Source organism: Salvia miltiorrhiza, chromosome 8 (genome assembly GCF_028751815.1).
Source record: "Salvia miltiorrhiza cultivar Shanhuang (shh) chromosome 8, IMPLAD_Smil_shh, whole genome shotgun sequence".
Classification (NCBI taxonomy): domain Eukaryota; kingdom Viridiplantae; phylum Streptophyta; class Magnoliopsida; order Lamiales; family Lamiaceae; genus Salvia; species Salvia miltiorrhiza.
In genome coordinates, this window is record NC_080394.1 from 5,421,984 (window position 1) to 5,448,075 (window position 26,092).

The 26,092-nt window shown below is 36.4% G+C and overlaps 4 protein-coding genes across 5 annotated transcripts; 1 reads left to right on the plus strand and 3 right to left on the minus strand.

Annotated features, from left to right (window-relative positions):
* Window positions 1-88: 88 nt before the first annotated feature.
* Window positions 89-5,003, minus strand: LOC131000308 (protein ALTERED PHOSPHATE STARVATION RESPONSE 1-like). 2 transcript variants are annotated; one of them, XM_057926152.1, is made up of 6 exons: window positions 4,564-5,003; window positions 2,999-4,073; window positions 2,561-2,632; window positions 1,652-1,866; window positions 1,084-1,298; window positions 89-915 (listed from the first exon to the last, which is right to left on the minus strand). In XM_057926152.1, exons 2-6 carry the CDS (start codon window positions 4,038-4,040, stop codon window positions 255-257), a joined length of 2,205 nt encoding a protein of 734 aa, XP_057782135.1. In that variant the 5' UTR covers window positions 4,041-4,073; window positions 4,564-5,003; the 3' UTR covers window positions 89-254. The 2 variants fall into 2 exon arrangements, with proteins under 2 accessions (XP_057782135.1, XP_057782137.1); XM_057926154.1 differs by having other exon boundaries at window positions 2,999-4,069; window positions 4,564-4,947.
* Window positions 5,004-12,157: 7,154 nt separating this feature from the next.
* Window positions 12,158-15,212, minus strand: LOC131000311 (uncharacterized). Its single transcript, XM_057926156.1, has 3 exons — window positions 14,844-15,212; window positions 13,477-13,804; window positions 12,158-12,753 (listed from the first exon to the last, which is right to left on the minus strand). The coding sequence occupies exons 1-3, from the start codon at window positions 14,992-14,994 to the stop codon at window positions 12,549-12,551; spliced, it is 684 nt and encodes a 227-aa protein (XP_057782139.1). The 5' UTR covers window positions 14,995-15,212; the 3' UTR covers window positions 12,158-12,548.
* Window positions 15,213-16,345: 1,133 nt separating this feature from the next.
* On the plus strand, window positions 16,346-23,029 carry LOC131000312 (serrate RNA effector molecule-like). Its single transcript, XM_057926157.1, has 12 exons — window positions 16,346-16,902; window positions 17,382-17,497; window positions 18,994-19,051; window positions 19,973-20,047; window positions 20,145-20,219; window positions 20,289-20,336; window positions 20,471-20,539; window positions 20,638-21,432; window positions 21,502-21,547; window positions 21,633-21,904; window positions 22,037-22,216; window positions 22,647-23,029. The coding sequence occupies exons 1-12, from the start codon at window positions 16,442-16,444 to the stop codon at window positions 22,705-22,707; spliced, it is 2,256 nt and encodes a 751-aa protein (XP_057782140.1). The 5' UTR covers window positions 16,346-16,441; the 3' UTR covers window positions 22,708-23,029.
* Window positions 23,030-23,261: 232 nt separating this feature from the next.
* LOC131000313 (uncharacterized) lies at window positions 23,262-25,632 on the minus strand. The gene has a single exon (XM_057926158.1). The coding sequence runs from the start codon at window positions 25,318-25,320 to the stop codon at window positions 23,410-23,412; it is 1,911 nt and encodes a 636-aa protein (XP_057782141.1). The 5' UTR covers window positions 25,321-25,632; the 3' UTR covers window positions 23,262-23,409.
* Between the last annotated feature and the right edge of the window lie 460 nt (window positions 25,633-26,092).

Here is a 26,092-nt window from a genome sequence, read left to right on the forward strand (position 1 = left end):
CAATTAACCCTTATTTCAATCTCATGTGTGCATGTCACTAAGGCAAACATCCGAGCGGTGCGAGCTTCTGTCTAGAAACAACAAAATCTAAGGTTCAAATCTCGCCGACCCTCTCCCAAGTAAAAAATAAATAAAAAAGAATCCCCTGTGTGCACATACACCGGAATAAATTTCCTATACCGTTTATTCATTATTCATATACAACGTGCATCCATACATGCTATACCTTATAACAATATATATAGTTGCCGAATTCAGACCAAAACCTGTGATCGTTGGGACATAAACTGTTCATAGTTCTTCTTGGCATCTTGGGTGGCCTTCTGCAGTTGAGTAAACATCCCCAGCGAACACTCTGCGAAGCTGTTTAGTTTCGAAAGAAAACCTTCCAAGCTCGTCCTAACACGGTCCAAACGAGGCACAACGTCGTCTACATCTCTCAACGTATCGGTTGCAGCAGCCTCACTTCTGTTGGTTCTGCCCTGCTTCTTGTCTTGACGAGGCAGAAACTGAGCAACTTCTGCAGCCAGTTCCTTGATAGAATCGGCAACCCCTTTTGAAGGCAAGCCGTCGATCATTTCCAACCAGACACCACATATCATGTATATAGGCGGCCCGCAGTGTCTCATGGATGGAGGCCTCGACCTTCTGTTCCTCTTGGAAGGTTTCTTCTGTGTAAGCGAGACGCACTTGAAGAGCCACTTGTCGATGGCTTCCACGTAGATTTTCTGGGCGCTGATCCATTTCGTGAAGCTGGATGATAAAGAGCTGAGTCTGTAACCGAGATGGATGGTAATCTGCCTTTGTGAATCTGACTGCATTTTCAATCTTGTGCTTCCGGGGGCATGAGATATCGAAATGATGAGTAATTGTAGCTTGTGGCATTCCATCATCGTTTCCCACATCTTCCTTAACCTGTCATTAGTGACACAAAGCAAGTATATGAGACGACAGGCTAGCAGAAAACGTAGATAGGAAACAACAGCAAGATTAGTTAGGCCATGAGTGCAAGACCAAACTTGGCATTTATAGAAATGGAAAAAAATCTGATCACACTGATTGTAAGCTTTGGCTGGAACGTACCCCTCAATTAACTCCTCGAGCTGTGGCTGAAGCTCGGTATCTCTAATAACTTCTATTTTCTTTGAGATTGAGTTGATTCTGTGAATAGCCACTGTAATTCTTGAATGTAGATCTTTGACTGCTGCACGAGTCTTTTCAGTATTCTCTCCGCGTGATTCTCTCTGTCGAAGAAGCTTGCACTTCTGTTCAAAACTACTTTGAAGTGCCTCACTAGCCTGCAGGCACAGATGGTATCCGAACTCAGGATTACAATCATAGAAGCGACTACATGAGATAAATCAAAGATAGCTAGACACCAAAAGCTGGTGTCTTATCACCTGATATTAAACCAGAATTTAATTCGTGCGTGCATGATGAAAATAGCTAGACACCAAAAGCTGGTGTCTTCTCATCCAAATAGTGAACCAAATTGTTTTGGCTTTTCTATTGACGACTGCGGTTCTTATTTCTCAACATTTCAACGACAAAGATAATTCTAACTATCACCATTCTGTTGTGATTTATATTGCCATGTAAGTAAACTAGTAGAAACAAGATGCATATTAAGCAGAAGAGACAGCGAGCTGACCTTAACTTCGTCATAGAGTTTCTTCTCCCATGCGTAAAGCCTATCTAAGGTTGAGGCATGACTTCCAGAGACCATGCAGAAGTTGTCGAATAGAGTGTTACTAGGATCAGCAATATTACCATTGGAGTTCGCAGCTAGAAGATTCCGGGATGATAGAGAACGAAATGATGCTGTCCGGTGCCATGTTAAGTACTTAATAGAATTTTGAGAAGTCTCTGAAGATGGAAATGCAAAATCAATTAATTTTATTTTTTTTGTTCTGAGAACAAAGTCAAATTATATTACTAAGTAATGAGATACTGCCTATAGCAAGAAACTGAAAGTTGTGCTTATAAAGCACTTTTTCGACAGGCGAATCAAGTCAACTGGAGATTAAGAAACTAGACTAGCTTATGCTAATCCTATTGTGCCACCTTGTTTCTTCGTACACACAAGTCTTGATAAAATCACATAAATCTAAAAAAAATTCTTCCATGAAGGTTTAATAGACAGACTGCTGAGCATACACATTTCATATTATGCCACAGAGATACATGATAAGAAATGTGATTGATCATATGCATGCTCGAAATTAATTATTTTCTTGTTCAGCCCTCTAGATGATGATACCGACCCAAAATATCTTGAAAGAAAATACTATATCAAAGCTATAAAAGTATATGTTCTAAATTGAATCTACACACTCATTATGGATAAGCTTTCCATGTGTTTTTTCTTTTCTTTCTCCCACCCAGGATGCATTTTTCTCCTGCAGCCACTTTTCATATAACATCTATAGATTGAATGTATGATTTGTTTGTATACATCAACTCAATCTTAGGTATTTCTCCCCCATCCAAGGATCATGTCTTTCCTTCACATTACAATTAGCTTTTGGCATATTGGAAGTCTAGGGCATGATTCACCTACCTTGTTGAACCTCTCTTGGATCTTTCCCACAAGAGAGACAAGATTTTAGTAGTGATGCAGCTGCTAACCTACCTGTCAAACAAAGAAACATTTATTTCCAAATGAGACAGATGATATACAGAAGAAGGAGAGGACTTAAAAGGAAAGATATTTAGTTCACTATGTTTAGAGTCACTAGATTCAATTTATCACTTAATAAACAATTTTCCTTAATTACACCTACTCATATGATGCATTTTCCCTAATAGCTGAACTGAAGGATTACACAGCATCCTGATGATGCATCGAATGAGTGCCTAAAGAAGCAATAATAATCTTCCAAATGTCAATAAACTTTATTCCGAAAGGTTACCTCTGAGAAAATTAGACTTTAAGCATGCCTAGATAAGAAACGAATAGAAGGAGCGAGAGAGAGTAAGAGAGTGACAGAGAGTTTACGTTCTCTCCCAGTCAAAACTGGACGGAAATGGAATTTATTTGCTTCAAGCATCCGTGGAACTTCTTTTCCAGATTCAGATGCTTTCACAAAAAGCTGTTCAATGTCATTGATGCTAGCATAGAAGTCCTTAGGCGCAACCTTGTCTTCAACTGCACTTCCTCCATCTGCTGTAGTTTCCACATCATTGCTACGAGGCGATAAATCAGGAGGATTAACTTTTCTCCCATTTGCAGAATTGGTCTCCGGCACTACAACACCAACATTCCTTTCATTCACATTATGCTTGGTTTCTGATTCTGTACTAATGGCTGACTCTGACTCACCATTGCCGACACCCTCTGCGGCAGCGTTAACATTTTTAAAACTCCTAACAAGTGAAGCTATAGGGGGTTCATCAAATTCTTCTTCTGATTCATGCGTTTCTTCTGAGGATGAACTCACCCGTACATCCTCCAAATCAGGAATTCCTTCCTCTTCCCCAAGATGCCTAATCTCATCAGAGAACTCTGAACCCTGATCCACTGCAGAATACTCATTGTCCACATGGTGGAACAGGCCAAAGTAATCCCATGGAGGGTTATCTGATGGGGTTTCAAAAGACGAAACCGCGCCTGGAGGAGTAGTTGTTGAATCAACCGAAACCACAACAGGCACAGGAGGCTTTTCTTCGATTTTTCTGGAAACCGTCCCTGTAAACTTCATAGGATGAGCCTGGTACTGGCTTGGGGATGGCAGCTGAGCATCTACGTGTTGTGATTGAGACGGAGACGCGAGAGATAATCGAGTGACAGGCTTCTCAGTCAAAGCAAGTGGCTGAGGAGTAGCACTTGTTGCAGGATAGGCTAAAAATTCAAGCTGAAGCTGATCAGGTTCCACAAATCTTCTCAAAGCAGCTCCTATGATTTTCAATTCCTCAATATAAGCAGTGTGAGCTGCTGCAAGGGAACACCTGCCATTAAGTGCTTGTTTGATGAATTTCTTCCTAGCGCGGCAGAGCTGCAGGCTCTTGTCTTCTTCCAACCGGGAATTCGAGACTCCCATCACTTGCACCTATTCAACATACAGCCTTCCTAGCTTCAAAATGTCATGTACCACAAGATTAGCATGAAACATCAAATCATTCAAAAATCTATTCTTACCTAATCTAGAGAATTTTGTTTCTAATGAATATCTACATGAGCTACGAGAAACGCAGAAATGTCTAGAGATCTGTCCCAGTTTAGATATTTCCGAAGCGAATTCAAACAGAATTATGGTTTCAATGCATGAATAATGTGTTTTTAATTCCACCCTGCGCCGTTTCAGCATAATTAACTGGTTTAACTTGATTTTTGACAGGGAGTTCATGACTGAATTGACAATACCAAACAAAACTTTAAAATGCAATTCTGAGAAGATGAGCCAATCCAACACCAATCACATAAATTCATCACATCCATACTACCACACACAACGACTAGTGCTATTTACGCATGCCAATCTAGATCGAAACCACCACAAAATTGCACGCCGAAAAGCGTATATGGAAAAAAGGGAAAAAGATAAATTGAGTAAGCGAACCCACATGAAAAAGAGGAACGAGGGATAAAAAGAATTTTGGGGCAGCTTTTCCGTTATAAGCGCGAGAGCTAGTTTTATCTGCAGCAGAAGTCCAAGTAGTGGCGATGATAGTGGTGCTCACTGCAGATTACGATAGAGGGAATCTTCGCACACGTATAGGCACAAAAAGGATGAGAGAGAGAGAGAGAGAGAGATTGTGTGTGTGAGTGCGTGTATGGCAGCAAGCCTGTCACGTAGGAAAAAGGCAAATCGGGGTTGCAACAAAGCTTGCATGCAAATTGCAGTGAAATGGAAATCCCATTGTGGCAGGCACAGAGAGAGAGAAAGAGAGAGAGAGAGAGAGAGAGGTGGAGGCGGGGTCCTCTCCTTCGCTGCATCTGACATTAACATAACAGAAGAAATGGAAATTCTACTGTAAATCACTTTTTAGGGTGTGAAAAAATAAAAGTGCATTTTTCACGGAAGATATTGCCAAAAATAAGAGCGTTAGTCCTACGCGGATCTCTTGTCTTCAGCTCACTACACTCGTAAATCAGTCAAAACAGTACGATTTTTGTAGGGTAATTATTAGTTGACATTTATAGCTTCGGGAAAACCCATGTTTTAATTAATTAATAAAGTCTAATAAAAGGGAATTTACTACTCCCTCCGTCCCCGAAATGGCTTCCTCTTTGGGGACGGCACCAGTTTTAATAAAAAGTTGTAAAGTGTATTGATAGTGGAGAAAACGTGATATAATTATTATTGGAAGTTGTGAAAAGTGTTATAATTAGTATTGAGAGTGGTGAAAAGTGAAAAGTAAGAATAAATAAAGTATTATTAGTGGTGGGGTAGGTTTCCAAAAATGGAAAGAAAGAAAGAGGAAGTTATTTGGGGGACGTCCCAAAATGGAAAAAGGGAAAGTTATTTTAGGGACGGAGGGAGTATATGATAAAATTATGGAAATAATAATATTTTTTATCAAATATTTTTTTATAGTGTGTGTAATAATGTATACACACCTTTTCGATTTATATAAGTTTACAAAATTATGTAATTGAGAAAAGTGTGTAATAATGTATTTACACTGTTACACATTTTCTTGTAAGAGAGTGTAACAATTGCAGAAATGTGTAATAATCGATTCGGATAGGCAGTGGAGAGAGAGACGATGGAGATTGACCCAACTTATGTGTGCGTGTGTTGGCCTGGTATAGATGGTTAAGGCTTAAGAACTCGAGGTTTTGAGTTCGAGTTGATCGTCTTGCCGTCTTTAAAAAAATTTATTAGTTTGTGTGATTTATTAAAAAAAGATTTAACCATTTATTCCACTTATAATAATTTTAACAATTTTGTTAAAACACTGCCGTGCGGTCTTTAAATTATTTTATTTATTATGTAATTTATATATATATAAAAAGATTTAACCATTTATTTCACTTGTAACAATTTTAATAATTTTGTTAAAATTCATGTCTAGCGTACAATAAGATGTTTATTTATTTGTGTAATTTATTAAAAAAATATTTAACCATTTATTTTGCTAAAACTCATGTCTAGCGTGTAATAATTTTTTTTTTTTTTGTGGAATGATGAAATATATAAAATATAAATATTATATATGTGTATCTCATGCATCACCCGCGCGGAGATTAGTGTTAGTAGTCTATACTACTCCATCCGTCCGCCAAGATTATGTAAAAATTACTATATTTGGCGTCCGCCAAGATTATGTCACTTTCCTTTTATGGAAATGGTCCCACCATCCTCTTTAATATTTTATCCTTACTAACACTCTTTATTTACAAAAAATCCACTCAAAATTCAATCTCAACCACACATCTCATAAAGTGGTGGGACCCTTTCTCCACTACATCAAAATCATCATCAATTTTATTAAATCTCGTGTCCAAGCAATTTTACATAATTTTGGCGGACGGAGGGAGTAATAGAAAAAGAGCCTAACACAGTCTAACCCACAACTTGTAGATTACATATTTTACCCTTGTTATACATTTATTATTATATTTATAAAATATAAATCTATTTTGATATACATTTATTTGTCACCCAAATTTATAAAGAATACTTTATATTTATAGCTATTGATAAGGTTTATAAATAAATATATTTATTTAATAAATTATCTAATAAAAGTAATGAATTAATATTTTTTTAAAAATAAAAGATTATCAATTAAAATAATATCAATTATATAAAGCGATTTTAACTTTTTAGCTGCATTTAATTTAATATGTGGCTGTCTATTTCGAACATACTTTGTCTATATATCATACGATAGTTTTGGTTCATTTTGTGATCAATATTTGATGTGGGATCCTCATATATTGGTGGCACGTCTTATCAACTTGCTAGTAAATGCAACGTCCTACTACATGATTTCACTCAGATTTTTTTCTCTTTTTCATTTTTCAGCTGTCGGTAGCTAAAAGAAGGTAAATTTAAATTGGAAAATTAGGATTAATCTACCATAAAAGATGGGTTTGTTTTGAGATATAAAAAATACTAGGTAATAAACTTCATTTACCACCTGCTTCGTTTGCTTTGATGTATTAAAAGTGTTGACCGCTACATTTAACATCTAATGGCATGTTTGATATGAGTTTATAGGTAGGATAAATTAAATTAATACAGATTAGTGTGATGTTTGATATCATGTGCAGTTAATATGGTCAACTCCTACTTAATCCTACTTCTCCATGCTATTTTGTGGGATTAACCCATACTAATAATCCGCCCACCCCCCCTAGGATAAATTTAATACTGAGAAGTTGGATAAAAATTCTGCTACCCTTCCTCACGCATATCGATGCAAATGCTCAAGTAATGGTGGACACACATGATATTTTTAAAATTATGTGAGGATAGTTTTGATATTAGATAATATAATCCAACATAATCCCATGGATATCAAACATAATATAGGATTAAGTAGCTATGATATCAAACACCCATGAAATAATATAAATCCACACTAATCCACACTAATTTCTCAAGATAATTTTAATCCTAATCAATCCTAAACTGCAAATCAAACGGCCCCTAAGTGAAATGTTTCTTCACCCAACATACATGATTAATTTTTGACTATCTTTCCTCCAACGGGGTTAAGGGGGGTGTATTGGTTGTAGAGGTTGTAGGATTTTTTTGGACTTTGAAAGTATGAGGATATTCAATCTGAAACTTTTAAAAGTCTTTAAAAATCTAGAGGTATTCAATATGAATTTTAAAAAGTTTTAAAAAATCCTTAAATATCCAAAAGTCTGTGAATTTTAGAACTCTATGAATTTTGATGGATTCTCCTTTAAAAGTATAAAGAGAGAAATCTCAACTTATCACACGAGATTTCTGTGGATAACCAAAATCTCACCTCGTTACTGCAAATGGATAAAACAAAGAGCAAAATAATTAAAAACTAAACATTTATTTAAACTAAAAAATAAAAAATAGTGAAAAAATTGGTGGAAGAAGAGAGAGAATGAATAAAAGGAAAAACTCATTACCCAGCTGTACAATTTATAACAAATTAGACAAGCATATTACATTTCTCCACATGTTTGAAAAACTCATTATTATTCCCAGCTGTACAATTTATAACAAATTGGACAATTATATTACACTAGTGCGCAACCCGTCGAATTTCGACGGGAAATTATTTTAACTTATTATATAAATTATTTTTAAATTTATATAATTTAAGATAATATAGTTGAAATTATATTAATTTGAATCATATTCCTTAATTGAATGTTAACCTTTTATTAGAATAATAAATATTCTTTTTATGTAGATTTTTATTTAATAATATTTTGAAAAATGTATCGATATTGAAAATTTTATTTCATTTGAGCATCATCTCGTCTGAACCTTGTAGGATCATATCATAATCTAAATTTCGGAAGACGACAACTAACGTTTGAACATCAGACTTTTGAGTATCATCTCGTCTAGACCTTAAAATACAAAAAATGAACTTTTATGCGTCAAGTTTTTTTAACATCACTATCTGGAGCTTTAAAAATCAAAGTTGACTTGTGAGATTGTATGATTTGGAGCTTCTAACATCATAACTAACTTGTAAACATCATTTTGTATGGAACTTGAAAAAATCTTGACAAACTTTTATGCATTATTAGTTCTAAATATTATAATTGGGTTCCAAGAATCATCTCGTTTGGAGTTTAAAAAAATAAATTTAACTTGTGAGTATCATCTCATTTGAACTTTGAATGACCACAATTAAGTTACAAGAATTATCTTGTGTGTAGCTTTAAAGATCATTATCATCTTTAGCTTGTAAGATCATAACTAACTTCTAAACATACTCTTGTATGCAGCTTGAAAAATATTGACAATTTTTTGTGCATTATTTCATTTGGAGCTTGAAATATCATAATTGAGTTTCGAGCATCATTTCGTTTGAAATTTGAAAGAATAAAATGAACTCGTGAACATTAATTATCTTCAAATCTTGAGTTTCGAGCGTCATTCCGTCTGAAAATTGAAAGAATAAAATTGACTCGTGAACATTATCTTGTTTGAAGTTTGAAAGACCATAACTAAGTTTTGAAAATCATCTCGTGTGTAGCTTAAGAAAGTTGACACGAGATTCAAATTGTATTAATTTATTTAGTAATTTAATTGATAAATTTTCATAAAAAATCTATGTTGAATCCAAAATTTATTTTTAAAATTTTATACAAAATATATTATTTTATAATCAAATTAAATTGAAGAAATAATTTACTTAATCAAACCAATTTATTTTTTCAAATTAAATTAATTAGACCATGTATTTAATTAAATAAATTTTGTCAAATTAAATTGACAAAACAATTCAAATTGTATTAGTCTCAATCATTCCGCCAATTAAATGTAAATTTTTAATTTGGAGAGCAAGAGCTTATTCTTGTATAAGTTTTATTTTGGTGAAATCTTATAAAAATACTTAATGTGAAATGAGGAGATTTATATGAATTCTTCACTCGATTGAGATTATTATAAATTTGATACATGATTAAAGATTTCTAATATATTTTAACATCATATCCTCTATTGTTCTTTATTTAAATTCTTCATTTATGCATTACTAATTTCATAATTTATCTATTATTATTATTATTATTATTATTATTATTATTATTATTATTATTATTATTATTATTATTATTATTATTGTAGTAATGGACAAACAGAAACAAATAAAATTTGCAGAAATGAAAAATATATTTTTATTCCCTATATAAATAAAATGTATGGATTTATTTTATAAAAAATAAAAATAAAATTTTAATTATTTTGATAGACATAAAATAAGATTTTGTTTTAAAGTAATCAGTTTACAGAATTTGTGCCTTATTATGCAAACATGTAAATCAATGACCGGACCCGTTTATAATTTACATATACGTGCATGTCTCAATTCAAACTTAATTTAAAATTATTTTTATTGAAAATTAAGAATATAAATATTATATATATATACATATATATATATATTATATTCATATAATATAATATATTGCAACATATATATAATATGTACGCTATTGAGAAATATAAAATTAATAACAAATATACATCTAATCACTAACATTCAATTAAAATAATTTATCGTATATAGATTATAATTTTTTTCTTATCAAACATGTAAATCTAATTTTTATCTAGAAAAAATAAATAATAAAATTTATTAATTTAGATTATATGTAATGTTAATATTATTATATATATACATTTATTATTAATTATATTTATTATGATTAATGAATCTTTATATAGAATGTAATAGTTAATTAATTAATAAATGATGAAGATTATACATGGTAAATTTTGAAATGGTGAGATTTTAGATATGCCACATAGGTTAAGGCTTAATCCTATTATATAATAGATTTTCCACATGTTTGGAGTTGGAATTTAAACATTTATTCAAACTCAATTTTGATCGAAGACTTTTAAATTCGATTGTTGGGTGCGTTCTCTTTAGCTGTTCATTTATCATGGAAAAATGAAGCATAAACAAAATTTCACCTTTAAATCATTTCTTTCTATTTTCACATTTCCTACTTGACCTTTACTCATTCCTCATTTACACACTACAAAGGAGAGATAATATTATCACACCATTTTCGGAGGGATAATATAATAAAAAGAGAACGCACCCTTATTCGTTCGTTTTCTATTGTCGAAACCACCCTTAGAGCAAAGGCTTAAACGAACCCCCAACTTGTCCATAAAACTAGGGGTGAGCATCGGTTCGGTTCGGTGCAAAACCGAACCAAAAACTCAAAACCGAAAATCGAACCGATGGTTAAAATTGAAACCGAACCGCACCAATTGGGGGTCTGGAACCGAACCGATAAAACCATTGGTTTCGGTTCGGTTCGGTGAACCGAACGATGCAATTTTTTTTATTTTATGTTTTTCGAAAATACCAATTAAAAATTATAAAATAATATAAAATACACAAATTTCAAATGTCAAATGAACACAACATGAACATGATAAATAATTATATATTATAATTTTGAATTAGGGTTTTAGGTTTAGGTTAAAAAATTACAAAAATAATTATATATTATAAAATAATTATATATAAATAAAATATTAATAGGTATCGGTTCGGTTCGGTTTAAAACCGAACCAAAAAATGGAAACCGATACCAAACTGAAAATTTTCGGTTTTTACTTTTCAAAACCGAACCGAAAACCGAACCAATAGAATTGGGACCGAACCGCACCAATTCGGTTCGGTTCGGTTTTCAGTGTCGGTTCGGTTTCTTCTCACTCCTACATAAAACCATAAACTCACCCATGTTTCATATACGACGATGCCCAAAAATAACATCGCCCAAAATAAAAAACATTAAAAAACAAAGACGATCGACGAGGAATAAGCCCAACAACAGGACTTGCTCTCAACCCCACATGAACAACAAACCTAAAGAGCATAATTGAGTAATATTATCAATTTTGTCATCACACATCCGACAATTGAGTCAAGAGTCGGTGCAATGGAGATAGAGCTTCCCAATATAAAATGTGAAAATATAAAATGACAATATAAAATGACGATTCGTAAAATAACTTTCAAAATCCCTTAATTAATTTTGAGTTACCCAAATAAGATGAATGTAAATCTTAGAAGACTCTGATTTACTACAAATGGCAAGATTAGATCTTAAATGAAACTGTTCAAAGTTCGGATTGAATTTGTAATAATGGCCACTGATTAAGATTTAATCTACAATTATCTCATATTTAATTAGAAAAAGAAAAATAGCAACACAAAACCACCACCAATTCATTCTTCACTTTAATATTTTGAAAGAGACGAGTCACTAGATTTCGTTTTATTAGTTTTGTATTATCGCTAAAAGATAAATTGGGCCATCAACACTAAATAAAGTGAACTTGTCTATAGCAACCAGCAGCACATGACCCCCAAAATAAATAAATAAATAAATAAACAGAGTAACTCCATGTGATGAGTAGTTTTTATTTATTTTGTCCAATTACAATTTTCACAACGATTTATAATAGATACCTATTTCCAAAGGAATAAATTCACAGCCCCTGATTAGCACTTTCAATCAAAAGAAAAGTGTAATCACTCATATCACTGAGAAATCTTTTATCAAAGATATATAGAACAAGATCGATTTGCATCATATCTAAGGTTACAGGTTTTCTTAAAATAAAATCGAAGAAGAAGAAGAAGAAGAAGGTTACAAGAAGTAAGCCACAGCTCAAAAGATTGACCATCACTATACATCACAACACAATGCAAGGGTGGAATGCAGCAGTTTCGAGGCCGAAGATCGAGATCAAGATCAAGAAAGCAAGAACTTCCAATATTAGCTCGTGGATCACAGGGGTTTCCGATTGAACAAGACAAAGAAGTTTTACAGTTCTTACTATTTTGCATCATCAGTTGCAGTCTTCATACCTCAAAACTTAGACACACGGAAAGCATCCCTTCTATCCTTACAAAGAGATTATTTTCCGATGCAAATGCTCTCCGGTTGAACCGGCTTCTCCATCGTGATCATGGAAAATGAGGGTCAGAACTCCGACTAAACATAGAACTGATCCCACAAGAAGCTTGTCATAGCGTTCCACCCAGTGGAACTTGAGCTGACTCGCACCGTAGAATGAGAGGGCCACTAGTGATGTCATTACAGTTATCGTGCTGCAATGTAATACCGTAACATGTTAAGGCTGCATTGTATATAGTATTTTGCTGGATTGCAGATAAATTTCTAACTAAGATTAAATAGCATGAATTCCATGATAAAAAATCCTTATTGTGATTAACAAATTCTAATTGGGGATTAATAAACCCTAATTAGAGATTGATGAGCCCTAATGACATTTAGTTGAGGTGGATGCACACAACTTTTTGCCATTCAAGAAAAGTACTGGAGGGAGGGGACCCTTTTTCCCCTCATTATTACTCCAAGCCAGAAAATTCTCAACATGCAACCTCAAATACTTCGATGACGGGCTTTTGGCTAAAAATATTAACAAGCTGGTATGATTTTTATCAGCGTGAAGTTCCTCAGAGCAAGAAGAGTCGAAACTTTAAAACTACAAAGGTTGCGTCATAAACTACATATTGGTCAGACAGATTGAATAACTAAGTGATTTGATCTCTTTCAAGGAATTGTAAGAATTGCAGATAAAAGGAAAGGAGAATCATCACTCAACCGGAAGATCCATAAGCATGAACCAAAATGCCTAATATTTTCACATTGTATTATGACCACAACTAAATAAGTGAGGTTAATATTTTATTTTGAAACCATAAGTTGAACTAACCCCTAGGTGCTGCTAGATGAAAAAATTGTGGTTATAATAAAGTTTGACAACAAAGAAAAGGCAAAAGCTAGAAATTAAACAACATATTCATTACCTGAATAACAGGACTATGATAGCAAGCACCATCATCGAGGATGAGTTTCCAACAGCAAGAAATACTGGAAGAGTGGTTGCACAAGGAGACAATGCAGGGACGAGAACAAGACCAGCAACAGCCATTTTTTCCATAGGTTGATTGTGAGAATGGCTATGACCACCCTTTCCAGCCAGGAACAACACGATGTAACCACCACCAAGAAAAACGAGCAACAAAGATGCAAGTTTATGTACAGTTTCCTCTCCTGCTATAGTGTTTGTTATGGTGACTGCTGTTATGCCGAGTAGCGAAGTGGACAGGACATGCAATACTGCTCCAAATGCAGCTGCAAACAGACAAACAATTAGCGCTCACCACCATTGTAGTCACAACTCACAATTGTAGAAAAGGCACTGAGATGCCTTGACTTTGCAAGGACCTAAAGCGCGGAGATAAAACGGCACCCAGTCAAATACTAATAAGTAAGGAAATTAAGATTTCAAAGTCAGTATGTAGGTAAAGGACTAATTCTATCACTTCCAAAATAAGTAAGAAATGACGGTACAGTATAATAACATGAGACGTCTCTTAAGTTAACAACACAGCCGTTTCATTTCTCAAGAAATGCGTATTACTAAATTTCATTGTTCAATTAAAATTTAGGCAAAAGCATGAATGCATCTAGACGCACACTGCATCCACCCTAATGAAACTCAATAAGGGCTCATCAATCCTTAATTAGGGTGGATGCACCGTACATCCGGATGTACCAAAGTGTGCCTCTTAAATTTATGCTTATGAATGCTATCAAACTAGTAGTTCCTGACCAGCAAGTATGTTGATGGGATGCGGGCATTTCAGGTGAATTATCGATACAAAATTCAGTAGGGGTATAGATATACGTCCAAGAGACTGGCAAAATTCCTAAATAAGGGGGTTTAGAGACACAAACGATTCTATTCTTCCAAAACATAATGCAACCAGATCACCTTACTACATTTTACAAACAAGTCCAACAATAAATAACACAAACAACACTTTGCAAAACCCAATTCATCAATTCCTGTTGCAGAAATTCTCATTGAATCCAGATTGGCTTAACAAAACAACAGTATGCTTCACACACTTCCATTATGCTATTTCTTAATCCTGTAAAATCTCAACTCCGACTACCCACTTAGCCCAATTTAAAGGTAAGTAGGGGTTCAGTCGCAGCCAATTATGAGATTAATTAAACCAATTCAACTTAAACTTTCGAACACAAGCAAAAACACGCAATCACACACAATTCCAGCAAAAATCATGACCCTCAAAGTTCCCTTTTTTCCCTTGCCAAGACCAAACAATGGCATCTGGATCTCGCAAAACCCCAGTAAATCACTTACTAACGAGAAGAGTGCGAGAAAGCGTCCATTTCTGAGCGCGGCCGACAATGGAAAACGGCAGCCAGTGAGTCGGGATGAAGGAGTGCAGCAGCGAGACGGTGGCTATGCCGCCGATCGTCGACAAGTCCTCCGCCGTAAATCCGCCCTCCATTTCCTATTGTCTTCACCTTTAACCTGGATCGCGAGTTCACAAAATTCAATCAACTTTGCGGTGCATATGTATAACACGATTTACAGAGTTGTTTTGCAGGGAGATCAGATTCAGGTAGAGAGAGAAAATGCCTTCCGAATTACTACAATTTTCGTTTTTAGGTGCAAAATATGGTAAAGGCAGATGCATCAACCAAAGTTATAAAGACATCACTGCCCTTAAAACTTTCTTCTTCTTTTTTTATATCATTATTATTATTATTATTATTATTATTATTATTATTATTGTCTAGGAATATGATCATAACAAAAATAAAATAAAAATCAAATGCTTGCTATAAAATTATAATCTCACTAAAACAAACATAAAGTTCTATAAAATACTCCCTCCGTCCCATTGGACTTGTCCCATTTGATTTCGGCACGGTTATTAAGGAGAGTATTAGTAGTGTTAAGTGTGTAGATAAAGTAGGAGAGAGAAAGTGATAAAGTGATAAAGTAGGAGTGTTATTTATATAAATGAGACAAGATCAATGGGACAAACAAAAAAGGAATACAGGACAAGATCAATGGGAAGGAGGGAGTAAGTAATAAAAATCAAATGCTGGCTTGAACACATGGAATCTAGCCAAAATTGGTATCAAATGCACTCTAAATGGAGTAGAAAATCCATGTTGTTCAACTTTTGCAAGTTGGATTATTTATCAACAAAACAAACTTTAAAGATGTAAGCATATCTATAAATTTTGAACTCGGTAACATGATTTTCAAGCATAACTACTAAACAAAGCTATGTGGAGTAGTTAACAACTCACAAGAAAAACTATATGTTAATATCATGCTCTATTTGTTTGAGAAAAAATGAAGACTAATGAACATGAACCTTGATTATTGAGTTGTTAAAATTATATTAGATTCTTTTTATAATCTTAAAATAGTATTGGCTTTTAATCATTTTAAAATATGAATTAAAAGGCCTTGGTAATCTAATGAATTCCCCCCAAATTGAGAAAATTAGATACCTAAACTATGATAAATTTACCACAAGTATTATGATTCACTTTGAAAATAAAGTGTTACCGCCACGTCCGTTTAAATGATTTTATCTTTAAACGTTCACTTATTTGATTTTTGTTATATTATTCATGGTCTTTTAAATTAGTTACTACTACTAGTTTTCTTGAGTCATTGCCGAGTATTTACTAATGTTATAGGAGTATATGATTATTATGGAACTTTATTTTAAAAAGAGGAATAATAATAACTTAAATTTGAAGGGCTATTTATGTAATTGTAGTAGTATTAAATAATTTATAGTAATAGTAGTAGTATTATTTCATCTCAAAAACCCCAACCCAATCTTTTGAAATCTCGGCACCGCACTCGCAAGCACGCTGTCTTAAAGAAGCAAATTAGGGTTTCGCCACTCAATCTGATAATCATCGCCGATGGCCGAAGTTTTGAGCGCCACCGAGGAAAATATCGACCGCCGCCGAGAAAAGGATACCGACGAAAAGCCTCCCGACGCCGCCCCCTCCGATGCTGCTCCGGGCGACGCATCACCGCCTCCTCCTCCGCCTCAGCCGCCGCGCCGCGGCATCCGAGACCGCGAGCGCGACTCCCGAGATCGGCGTGATGACCGGGACTATGACCGCCCTCCGCGGCGCGAATACTATGATCGCAACCGATCGCCGCCTCCGCCCCCACCGCGTGAAAGAGATTATCACAAGCGCGGCCGGATGAGCCCGAGCCCCCCTCCACCTCCATATCGAGACCGACGCGGAGGAGGTCCGCATTCTCCGCCTCCTAGAAGGTCGCCGCCATTTCCACCGTACAAGCGGAGGAGGGACGATGTTTATGATGGTAGGAGAGGGAGTCCGAGAGGAGGATATGGGCCGGGGGAGCGAAGGTGCGTTGTGCATTTGGTTAATTTAGCTACCCATTGGTTCTTTAGTAACCTGTTTAGGATTTTGAAGAGACTGTTGATTGGATGGGTAGGCTCTTGGTTTCTCGAGTACTTGTAGGTTTATGTTGATATATGCCAAAAGGCCTGCTTGTGAAGTTTCAATAATAGTTTAGCCTGGGATTCAGATTTCTGGTCATGATTTTACGTTTTGCAGATAATCTATTGCAACATATATGTGCCAGTAAAATATAAATGTGCACGAGTGTGTGCACCTTGTTTAGGGTACATCTCTAAGCTTGAGCATAGGATTCCGCAGTGGCATTTCTGCATCCCATTACACTTTCTTTATCCTCTTATAGCAGTATAATAGCGTTCCCATTTTACTTGGTACCTTCTGTATGACATTAGGTGCGTTTTGCACGTAGAAGGATTTCATTGTGCTGCTCAACTAGGTTTTAGTGATATATACCTTTTTGGTTCAGGTTTGGGTATGATTATCCTGGTGGATATGACCGTGACAATGGGGGTAGACCTGGTTATCCAGATGAAAGACCTCATGGTCGATATATGGGCCGCGGAGGTGGTGGCTACCAAGGCGGTACGTCTGTATTTTTCATTCTTGTCAAGTATTCTTATTTTTTGGAAATATGGCACTTGGATATGTATTCTATAGGTGGTTGCTATATCGTTATTATTTATATGAGCATTTTGTATTAGATTTTGTACTGTATGGAATGGTAATCCAGTTTTATTGTCATATTGCCATTATGTATCTCTAAGATGTCCCTAATGTTAAGCACTTAGCCTACCTTGATAATCAAGTAAGATGTGTTTCAATTTTTACTCCCAGTAAGTAATCTAAATTCTGAGTCTCTGATCGCTAGATTGCCCCCCCCCCCCCCCCCCCCCAAAAAAAAAACAAAAACAAATAATAAAATAAAATAAAAATGACACTCCCTCCGTCCACCAAATGAGTACCCATATTTTCTTTTGGGTCTGTCCACCAAATGAGTACCTATTTCCTTTTTTAGTAAGTGTATCTCACACTACCTACTCTCAATAAAAGTGGGACCTTTATTCCACTCACACACACTTAATCAATTTCTTAAAACTCGTGCCATCCCCAAATGGGTACTCATGATTTTGAATACATAGTTGTATTTAGGAACTACAGTTTGATCATTGCTCTTAAGAAGGGGAGAGTTGGAGCCTAGTCTAGTGATATTTATTTTTATGTAAGGCAAAATGATCAGGGGTCCTACTGTAAGGCTGTACGTCAGTTCTAAATTTGTATATTTTTCTATTGTTTCTGAGTAGTCAAAATATTTTATCAAGTTCTATAAAATTAAGTAATTCTGGTGTTTCTTTGATGCCTCTAACCGCTACCAAGTGTAGAAGACATAGTGAAAAATAATAATAAAAAAAAGAGAATAAAAGTTGCAAATACATGATGAAAAAGTATTGGAAATTTGGAGTGATAGAACCCAGAAAACTTGAAAACAATAAGAATTACAAGTTTGGATATTATAAAAATATTTTAGATTTATTAAATCATACTATTTAGAACTAGTTAGAATTATCTTTTGTATCTCTGGTCTTTCTACATAGCAGATGCATGATTCTTTGTTGAGAAATGTTGAGAAAGAGAAGCATTCTTAGTCCTAGGACCTCCATATATAGAATACAATTTTGCAGTCAAGATTCATTTTTTGGCTTATGGCAGGAAAATAATGGACTCCAAATATATGATTAATAGTTTTACAGTTGAACCATCTTACCATTTGCATTCCATTTGATTAAATAACAAATGCAGAAAGTAAAATTCCTCTGAGGCACTCTGAGGAGGAAATTTATTTGAAATGAACTAAAAATAATCACCATGGATTTCAGGTTTTTTGTCGAACCAGATTATTGTATTTAACTAAGGATTTGAAGCCCACCGTCAAATCCCTCAATCTGAATGCAACTTTAGATATTTTATTTATGCATTTGAGCTTTGCTGAATGCATACACCCTGGGCTTCCTAGGATGTTGTCCTAGCTTTAAATTTCTTCTCCTTGTCCTATGTTTTCATTTTGATCTTCTTTTATGCAGACTGGGATTCTGGTCGTGGTGGTTTTGCTGATACATTTGGTGCTGGTGGCACCCAGAGGTAAAAAGCAAGCAATTGTATTGTATTCTGATTATTGCAGCAAATTCAGCGTTTCCTCGTGTTTGCTTTGTTTTGATGCAAGAACATGCACTTAAAGTAAAGTCTCTTTCTTTCAGTCTCAGTTTTTTATCTTCAGATTTTCATAAACAGTTGTTCTCCATTAAGTTCCCTAGTCATGACAAGCTATCTGCTATTTGATGTTGCTTGGAATGATTAAAGTAGTGAATGTATCCATGAATTATTGAAGGAGGTTCTTGGGAATGTTACCAAACTTATATTTCCTGTCCTCTTTCCCTGCACAGAATCGATATCTCTTCTTATATTTTGCATTAATATAGTTATATAGGGTTAAAATAAAAGGATGAAGCGGGCTTTTGTTTCTGGAGCCCTAGTGTTTTGTTATTTATGTAGTAGGTTTCGATTGTTTAGGATCATCGAAAAATCATCTGAGTATTACAAAACACCCTCGGCCATGCTACACCTGTACGCTTTGGGCAGAAGTTTCTTAGAGCTTCTGAGGTTTTATTCAGGTTTAATAGTTTTCTTCTTCCAGTACATTCATTTCTTACATATTTCAGTTTGGTTTTGTAAGTTTCCCTCTTGAGTCACCTGTAACTCTACCACCTTATTCTAATCCTAACTCCTAAGTTAGTATAATTAATAAGGCAAACGTAAGATAAGAGGTAAAAAGATAGTTTTTAGCATATATATGCACACCTGTGACACCTAGAAAAGTTGAAATGAGAATCAATGCAAGTGCAGAGCAGAGTTGTGTTCAGTGTGCATGCTTTTAATTTTTCCCCAAGTTGATGTTTGCATGTAATCTATCACTGTTCAGTTCTTAGTATTCTTTTATATGAATAATGTTGTTTCAACGTTATGAAGCTAAATCTATTGATGTATTTATGAATTTTTCTCCAGGGAAGGAATGATGTCTTACAAGCAGTTCATTCAGGAGCTTGAAGATGATATCTTGCCTTCTGAAGCAGAGCGCAGGTCAGAGTGTAAATGTTCTAAAGTTTGTCAGTTTGACCTTATTAAATTGGCTCTATTTTCAAGTAAAGTGTATTACTAAATGGCTAAGCATGATCAGGTATCAAGAGTACAGGACAGAGTACATATCAACCCAGAAACGAACTTACTTTAATGCACATAAAGATGAAGAATGGTACTTCCTTTTCTCCTCCTTCAAAAATTATGCTAAGTGTTCCTTTAATGAGTTTGTTTATCTGTTCAGGTTGAAAGACAAATATCATCCAACAAACTTGCTTGCTGTCATAGAACGGTAAGCTTACCAGCAGAAGTTTCCATTTGGGCCTCTACTTCCACTTCAATGCGTAATGCCTACTAGGCATCCTTTATATACAACTTCCAATTTGGTGTATATGCAAAGTTCTAAACATGGTGACCACTTTGCAGGAGGAACGAACTTGCAAGGAAGTTAGCGAAGGATTTTCAGCATGATATGCAGAGTGGTACTTTGGATATGTAAGCTTTTTTCCTGCATATTTTACTTTTGTGCTTGTGCACTCTGACCATTTTCTTATAGATTTACACGATCTGACCAAGTTCTGTATGTCAAAAAGAGGTCCTGCCTTTAGTCCTTCCTCATCAAACAAAGCTGAACAATCCAGTGAGCCAAATTCCGAAGATGAAACAGATGGCAAAAGAAGGCGGCCCAGTCGGGGTGGCGCCAAGGAATCTGATCTTTCTTCTGCCCCAAAGGCCCACCCTGTCAGTTCAGAGAGTAGACGAATTCAGATTGATATTGAACAAGCTCAATCTCTTGTACGGAAACTTGATGCGGAAAAAGGAATTGAGGAAAACATTTTATCTCGATCTGATAATGATAGAATGAGCAGAGATAAATCTCATGGAAGTTCAAGTGGTCCAGTCATCATAGTAAGGGGTTTAAATTCAATAAAAGGTCTGGAGGGGGTTGAGCTTCTGGACACTCTTCTGACTTATCTCTGGCGTATTCATGGAGTTGATTATTATGGGTTGGTTGAAACAAATGAAGCCAAAGGTCTCCGGCATATTAGAGTTGAGGGGAAGGATCCCAAGGCAAATGGTAATGGGAATGAGTGGGAAAAGAAATTAGATTCTCGTTGGGAAGAGAGATTAAAGAATTCAGATCCTCTGGAAGTAATGACCGCAAAGGAGAAGATAGATGCTGCAGCTGTTGAAGCTTTGGATCCACATGTCCGCAAAATTAGGGATGAAAAATATGGATGGAAGTATGGATGTGGAGCAAAAGGTTGTACAAAGCTCTTCCACGCTGCAGAGTTTGTTCACAAACACTTGAAGTTGAAACACCCAGAAGTTGTGATGGAACTGACTTCAAAAGTGCGTGAAGAGTTGTACTTCCAGAACTACATGAAGTAAGTACTTCCATTTAAATGTCTATGATGCCTATTTGCTTCAAAATCGTTTAACTTTTTGTCTTGCAGTGATGAAAATGCGCCTGGAGGGACGCCTGTCATGCAGCCTTCGTTGGTATGTCTTATTTGTAGCTACTTGTTGCTAAATTTATGATCTTGCAGTATTTGGTTCCACATTATTGACATGTGCCCATCTGCAGAGGGATAAACCACAAAGACGAAGACCTGGTCCAGAGAACAGAATGAAAGATGATAGGGGAAACCGCAGAGAACGTGATAATCGTGCGAATGGCAGTGAACACTTTGATAGGTCTGAGAATCCTCAGTCTGGGGATTTTAACAATAGCGATGGTGCTGCCGGGAACAACCCAGATGAACCGATGTTTGATTCTTTTGGTGGGCAAGGCATTCCTGTTTCTGCTTTCCCTTCAGACATACCTCCTCCTGTGTTGATGCCTGTTCCTGGTGCTGGGTAAGTTCAGATCGTTCTTTCGTCCATTCTTTCCTCTCAATACTCATACCGGACACGGTTCTTATGAGTGTCTTCAGATTGTTTTGTATGCGTATTACATAGTTTTTGACTGGATATTGTCGTTGAATGCAGACCACTGGGTCCTTTTGTTCCTGCCCCTCCTGAGGTTGCTATGCGGATGTTACGAGACCAAGGGGGCCCTACCCCATTTGAAGGAGGCAGAAATGGGAGGTCTGGACACCAGTTAGGTGGACCTTCCCCAATAATTGCTATGCCACCCACACTTCGGCAGGATCCTCGGCACTTACGAAGGTTGGTGTCTTCTTTATGTAATAACCTATAGCTTAGAGCTTTCTTTGGTCCCTTCAAGCTGGTATGTTGGTTTTGTCTGTTAGTCTTAAAGCACAACCCCAATGATAGTGTGCAAAAACTAGAATGTGCAAATGAACAGTAAGGTTCAAATTATGGAATCTAGAGGGAAATAGCTCTTGTTGAGCATGCTACGATATATGCCCGGGTTTGAAGAATTGAAACACGCTAGAGCTAGGCACGTGTTTTCCAAGGGATAGTTGTGGAGTTGACTGTAGAATATTAGGTTGTGTCTGCCGGCCTCTTTCACTAAAACATAGTTGCTGCATTGAACATAACTTCATATTGCGCCATTCTGCGAGAAGCGAAATTTTTTCCAAGTGTTATCATGAGGAATTTCCATGTGACTTACCTGAGTTTAACAATTTTGCAGCTACAATGATCTGGATGCTCCAGATGATGAGGTGACAGTTATAGACTACAGGAGCTTGTAAGCAGGCACTTGAATGCTGCTGCTGACTTGGCCTTGAGCTAAGCTTGAATTTATCTATATTTTTGACTGCGTGCTGGGAAAGTATGTGGTGCTACAAGATCCCTCCTTGTCAATGTTGAAGACGGATACATATTATGCGTTTGTTTTGTAATACACTCTTTTTTCTATGGATAGGAAGAGTTAAGCTCTTTATTCTTTAAAAGCCTAGAATCTGATGAAAGGTTTGCTGTTTTCTGCTATACAACTCAATTGGAAAACACAAACCTCTCACTTTTTAATGTGTTTTCGACATTGGAGATGCCAAATTATCTTTTTATTTGTAAGATCAGATTGAGATGAGATCAACAAGCATACATAATTCAGATTAAAACCAACCAACATCGTCAAACAGTTTCTATTTCTGGGTTATTATGAAAGAATATTTGTACCTGAGTTTCTAAAGTTGCCCATCATCCAACATCGTATTCTCGCAACTTTGGTTCTGTTGTGTATATCTATGTATACCCAAACAAAGAAAACTAATATACATGAGGCAACATGTGTAAAACTTGAAGGTTTGGACATACCATAAAACTAGGCACAACTTTCAATTATCATTAATGATTCGACTACAAGGCAATCCTTGTCAGTCTTGATGTTATTTACAGACTAAATGGACCATCTCTGAACTAAGACTATGAAGAAAATAGGTATCAATTGCTACCTACTGAATTTTTATTTTCAAATTCTTGAACTTATGCAGCAGTGATTCTATTGATCTCTGTATTCTTGAACTCTCAGCTGGCCTCACAACCATAGACGCCAGGTGCAGATTCTGGATTCCGCGGCCCAAACTGGCAATCGAAGGAGCAGACGGGATCGATTCAGCAGCACACTCGATCCCATCTCCACACGCGAGCAACCCTGCGCAGGTTGCAATGCTACACCCGAAGGTCGCCCATGGCATGACCCCAACTCTCTGGGCGCGGCGCTTTCTCATTATCTCGTAGAACGCTGATCTCATGGCAGAGAGGCTCGTCTTCTCAGCAGAAGCTATCACACCGTGAGCCACTGCACGTATCTTCTCAGCAGACGCCACAGCCTTGAGAGTCGAGCCTTTCAGTGAGGAACTCGCCATCACCTTTGTCGGACCAAGAGCCTTCCCAAAAGCCAAAACAAAAGCCTTCTGCGTCTGAGACAATACAATTTGCAGAGACGCAGGGACATTGAGAGTGACAACTTTCACGAAAGTCGATACTGGAACGGCCTTGGAGAGGGAGGAGGCTCCTAAAACCGCTGTTGCACCAGCCCCTACTGCCACCACGGGCTTATCCGCTAGCTTCCATCTTCTGTTCCCCTGCGCGGAATCCTCACCATCATCGTCAAGATTGATCACGAGCTGGTCAACCATATGCTTAACATCCAGAGGAAGAGCAGTCTTCCAGTTCTTCCTAAGCCCGGCTAATCCACTAGCATCAACAACTGCAACTATCGATTTGTACTTGCTTGCCTGGCTCCGAAGAGTCTGTGCAAGAATGGCATGCGTCTGATCATCCATGGGAAGATCAGAAAACTCACACTTAGCCGGGGCAGGGCTCCTCACCACCCGACCAGCATTATTCAAAGCAATCCGCAGCCCCTCAACCGCGATAGGGAATGCATAAACCTCAGAAAGGTGACTATTGTCAACAGTTTCCCCCTTATTAACATCACAAAGCATCTTCTGCGCGCAGGCCAAAGCGTTCCCCATAGAGGGGATATCCACAAATATGTCGTGCAAATCAACAAGCAGAGGGTACACACATCTTGCAAACTGCGGCACCTCATAATCAGCTAACGGGCGAACCTCCTCACCCGCCAACTTCATAGGTGGGCTCGCACGAAGCAAGATTGAAGACAAAGACTTGACCATCTGAGACTGAACCTCATCTAAGGCGCGGAAGGCTCTTGAATTCAGAGACAACATCGGACTCCCTACATTCTTGGATACCAAACTAGTCATCTGCAAGCCGAACACACTGGGGAAACCCGAATCCCCCCCTCCCGACTCGCCCTCAACATCGCCACCCAAGTTGCATTTCACGAAAGGTGACTCGAGCATCAGGAAGGAAGAACCTACTTCCTCAGCAGCCTTCTTGGCTGCAACGAGGTGTCCATTGAAACTCACTCCAAATATCTCCCTCAACACCAAACTCCCTGCAACATCCTCATACTTATCCTTATTAGTCTTATGCATAAAGCAATTCATCAAAACCTCAAACACAGAGGTGGGAACGGTATCATCACCAGAAAATCCACCATTCTCATCAATCAATCCAACCCTAGTTTCTCTCAATCCAGCCATCTCCGATTCACTCAACTGCCCCACCTGCACAACAACTGCATCGGGCTTAATCTCTCTGATCAAACACTCGGCATCCGAAGCCGACCTCTCCGACAGATTCTGAACAGCTAGTACGTATATCACCGCCTGCGATTCGGGCTCGCGAATCGCGTAAACGAAATGCTTCGTGCTTTCGGGAATCGATAATTTCTTGACAATCCCATCGGATGCCCTCAAGTCGTCGTGATTATTGTAAAAGATTAGAGTGGAGAGAGGCCATAGGTTTCTAACATATTCCACCAAGGCCAGCATGATGAATTAAAAACCATCAAACGCAATCTTGAAGAATCGATTTTTAAATCATTGAAGCCGCCGGCGACGTTCGAGATTGATAAAATTGGAGCCACGCAGAGATAGAGAGAGAAGACGAAGTTAAAATACCTGGTGGGGATTGTGAATTAGGGTTCTGGGAGATTCCGAAAAATCTTGAATCAGGAGGGAAGACGAAGCAAGACTCACGCTGTTTCAACTAATCACGATGTTAATCTCCTCAATTTTTTCACATAACATATTTGACCTAATGCAATTCTAATATACAAAATATACATTCATCAATCATCATATTGAATAGTACTAGTATTTTCACCATTCTTAATATATTCAATAACTTTTGCTTCACCTTCAATACATTCAACAATATTTTCTTAAAATTCGTATCATTTTCTCTTAAAAATTCTTTCATGAATGGAGAGAGTATTATTTTTCTAAATGTATACTCATACTATATTAAATATTATTGCACATGTATTCCCCTATTAATAAAGTGATTAATATATCTAAAGTCAAAGATCGTTTGAATAAACATTATTTATGAGCGTTGTTCATATTTAATTCACATTAACATTTGTTTAAATGTTTTATTTATTTTTATTATAATATTTTCTCCGTGTCGTACAGCAATACTTTGATTAAATATTTAATTGAGAAAATGCGAGCAAGTTAAAATAATACTTAATAATAATAATAATAATAATAATAATAATAATAATAATAATAATAATAATAATAAATCATAAAATGCGAG

Bases quoted from the DNA above. Each gene is read 5' to 3' on its own strand.
- LOC131000308 (XM_057926152.1), bottom strand. From the start codon at position 4,040: ATGGGAGTCTCGAATTCCCGGTTGGAAGAAGACAAGAGCCTGCAGCTC. The intron at 2,633-2,998 runs GTAAACTCTCTG...TTTGTTTGACAG, and splicing joins AGTTTTGACTGGGAGAGAAC to GTAGGTTAGCAGCTGCATCA. The intron at 1,299-1,651 runs GTCAGCTCGCTG...CTGTGCCTGCAG, and splicing joins AACTCTATGACGAAGTTAAG to GCTAGTGAGGCACTTCAAAG.
- LOC131000311 (XM_057926156.1), bottom strand. From the start codon at position 14,994: ATGGAGGGCGGATTTACGGCGGAGGACTTGTCGACGATCGGCGGCATA. The intron at 13,805-14,843 runs GTAAGTGATTTA...GTCTGTTTGCAG, and splicing joins TTCTCGCACTCTTCTCGTTA to CTGCATTTGGAGCAGTATTG. The intron at 12,754-13,476 runs GTAATGAATATG...ATTACATTGCAG, and splicing joins ATCATAGTCCTGTTATTCAG to CACGATAACTGTAATGACAT.
- LOC131000312 (XM_057926157.1), top strand. From the start codon at position 16,442: ATGGCCGAAGTTTTGAGCGCCACCGAGGAAAATATCGACCGCCGCCGA. The intron at 17,498-18,993 runs GTACGTCTGTAT...TCTTTTATGCAG, and splicing joins AGGTGGTGGCTACCAAGGCG to ACTGGGATTCTGGTCGTGGT. The intron at 20,337-20,470 runs GTAAGCTTACCA...ACCACTTTGCAG, and splicing joins TTGCTTGCTGTCATAGAACG to GAGGAACGAACTTGCAAGGA.
- LOC131000313 (XM_057926158.1), bottom strand. From the start codon at position 25,320: ATGCTGGCCTTGGTGGAATATGTTAGAAACCTATGGCCTCTCTCCACT.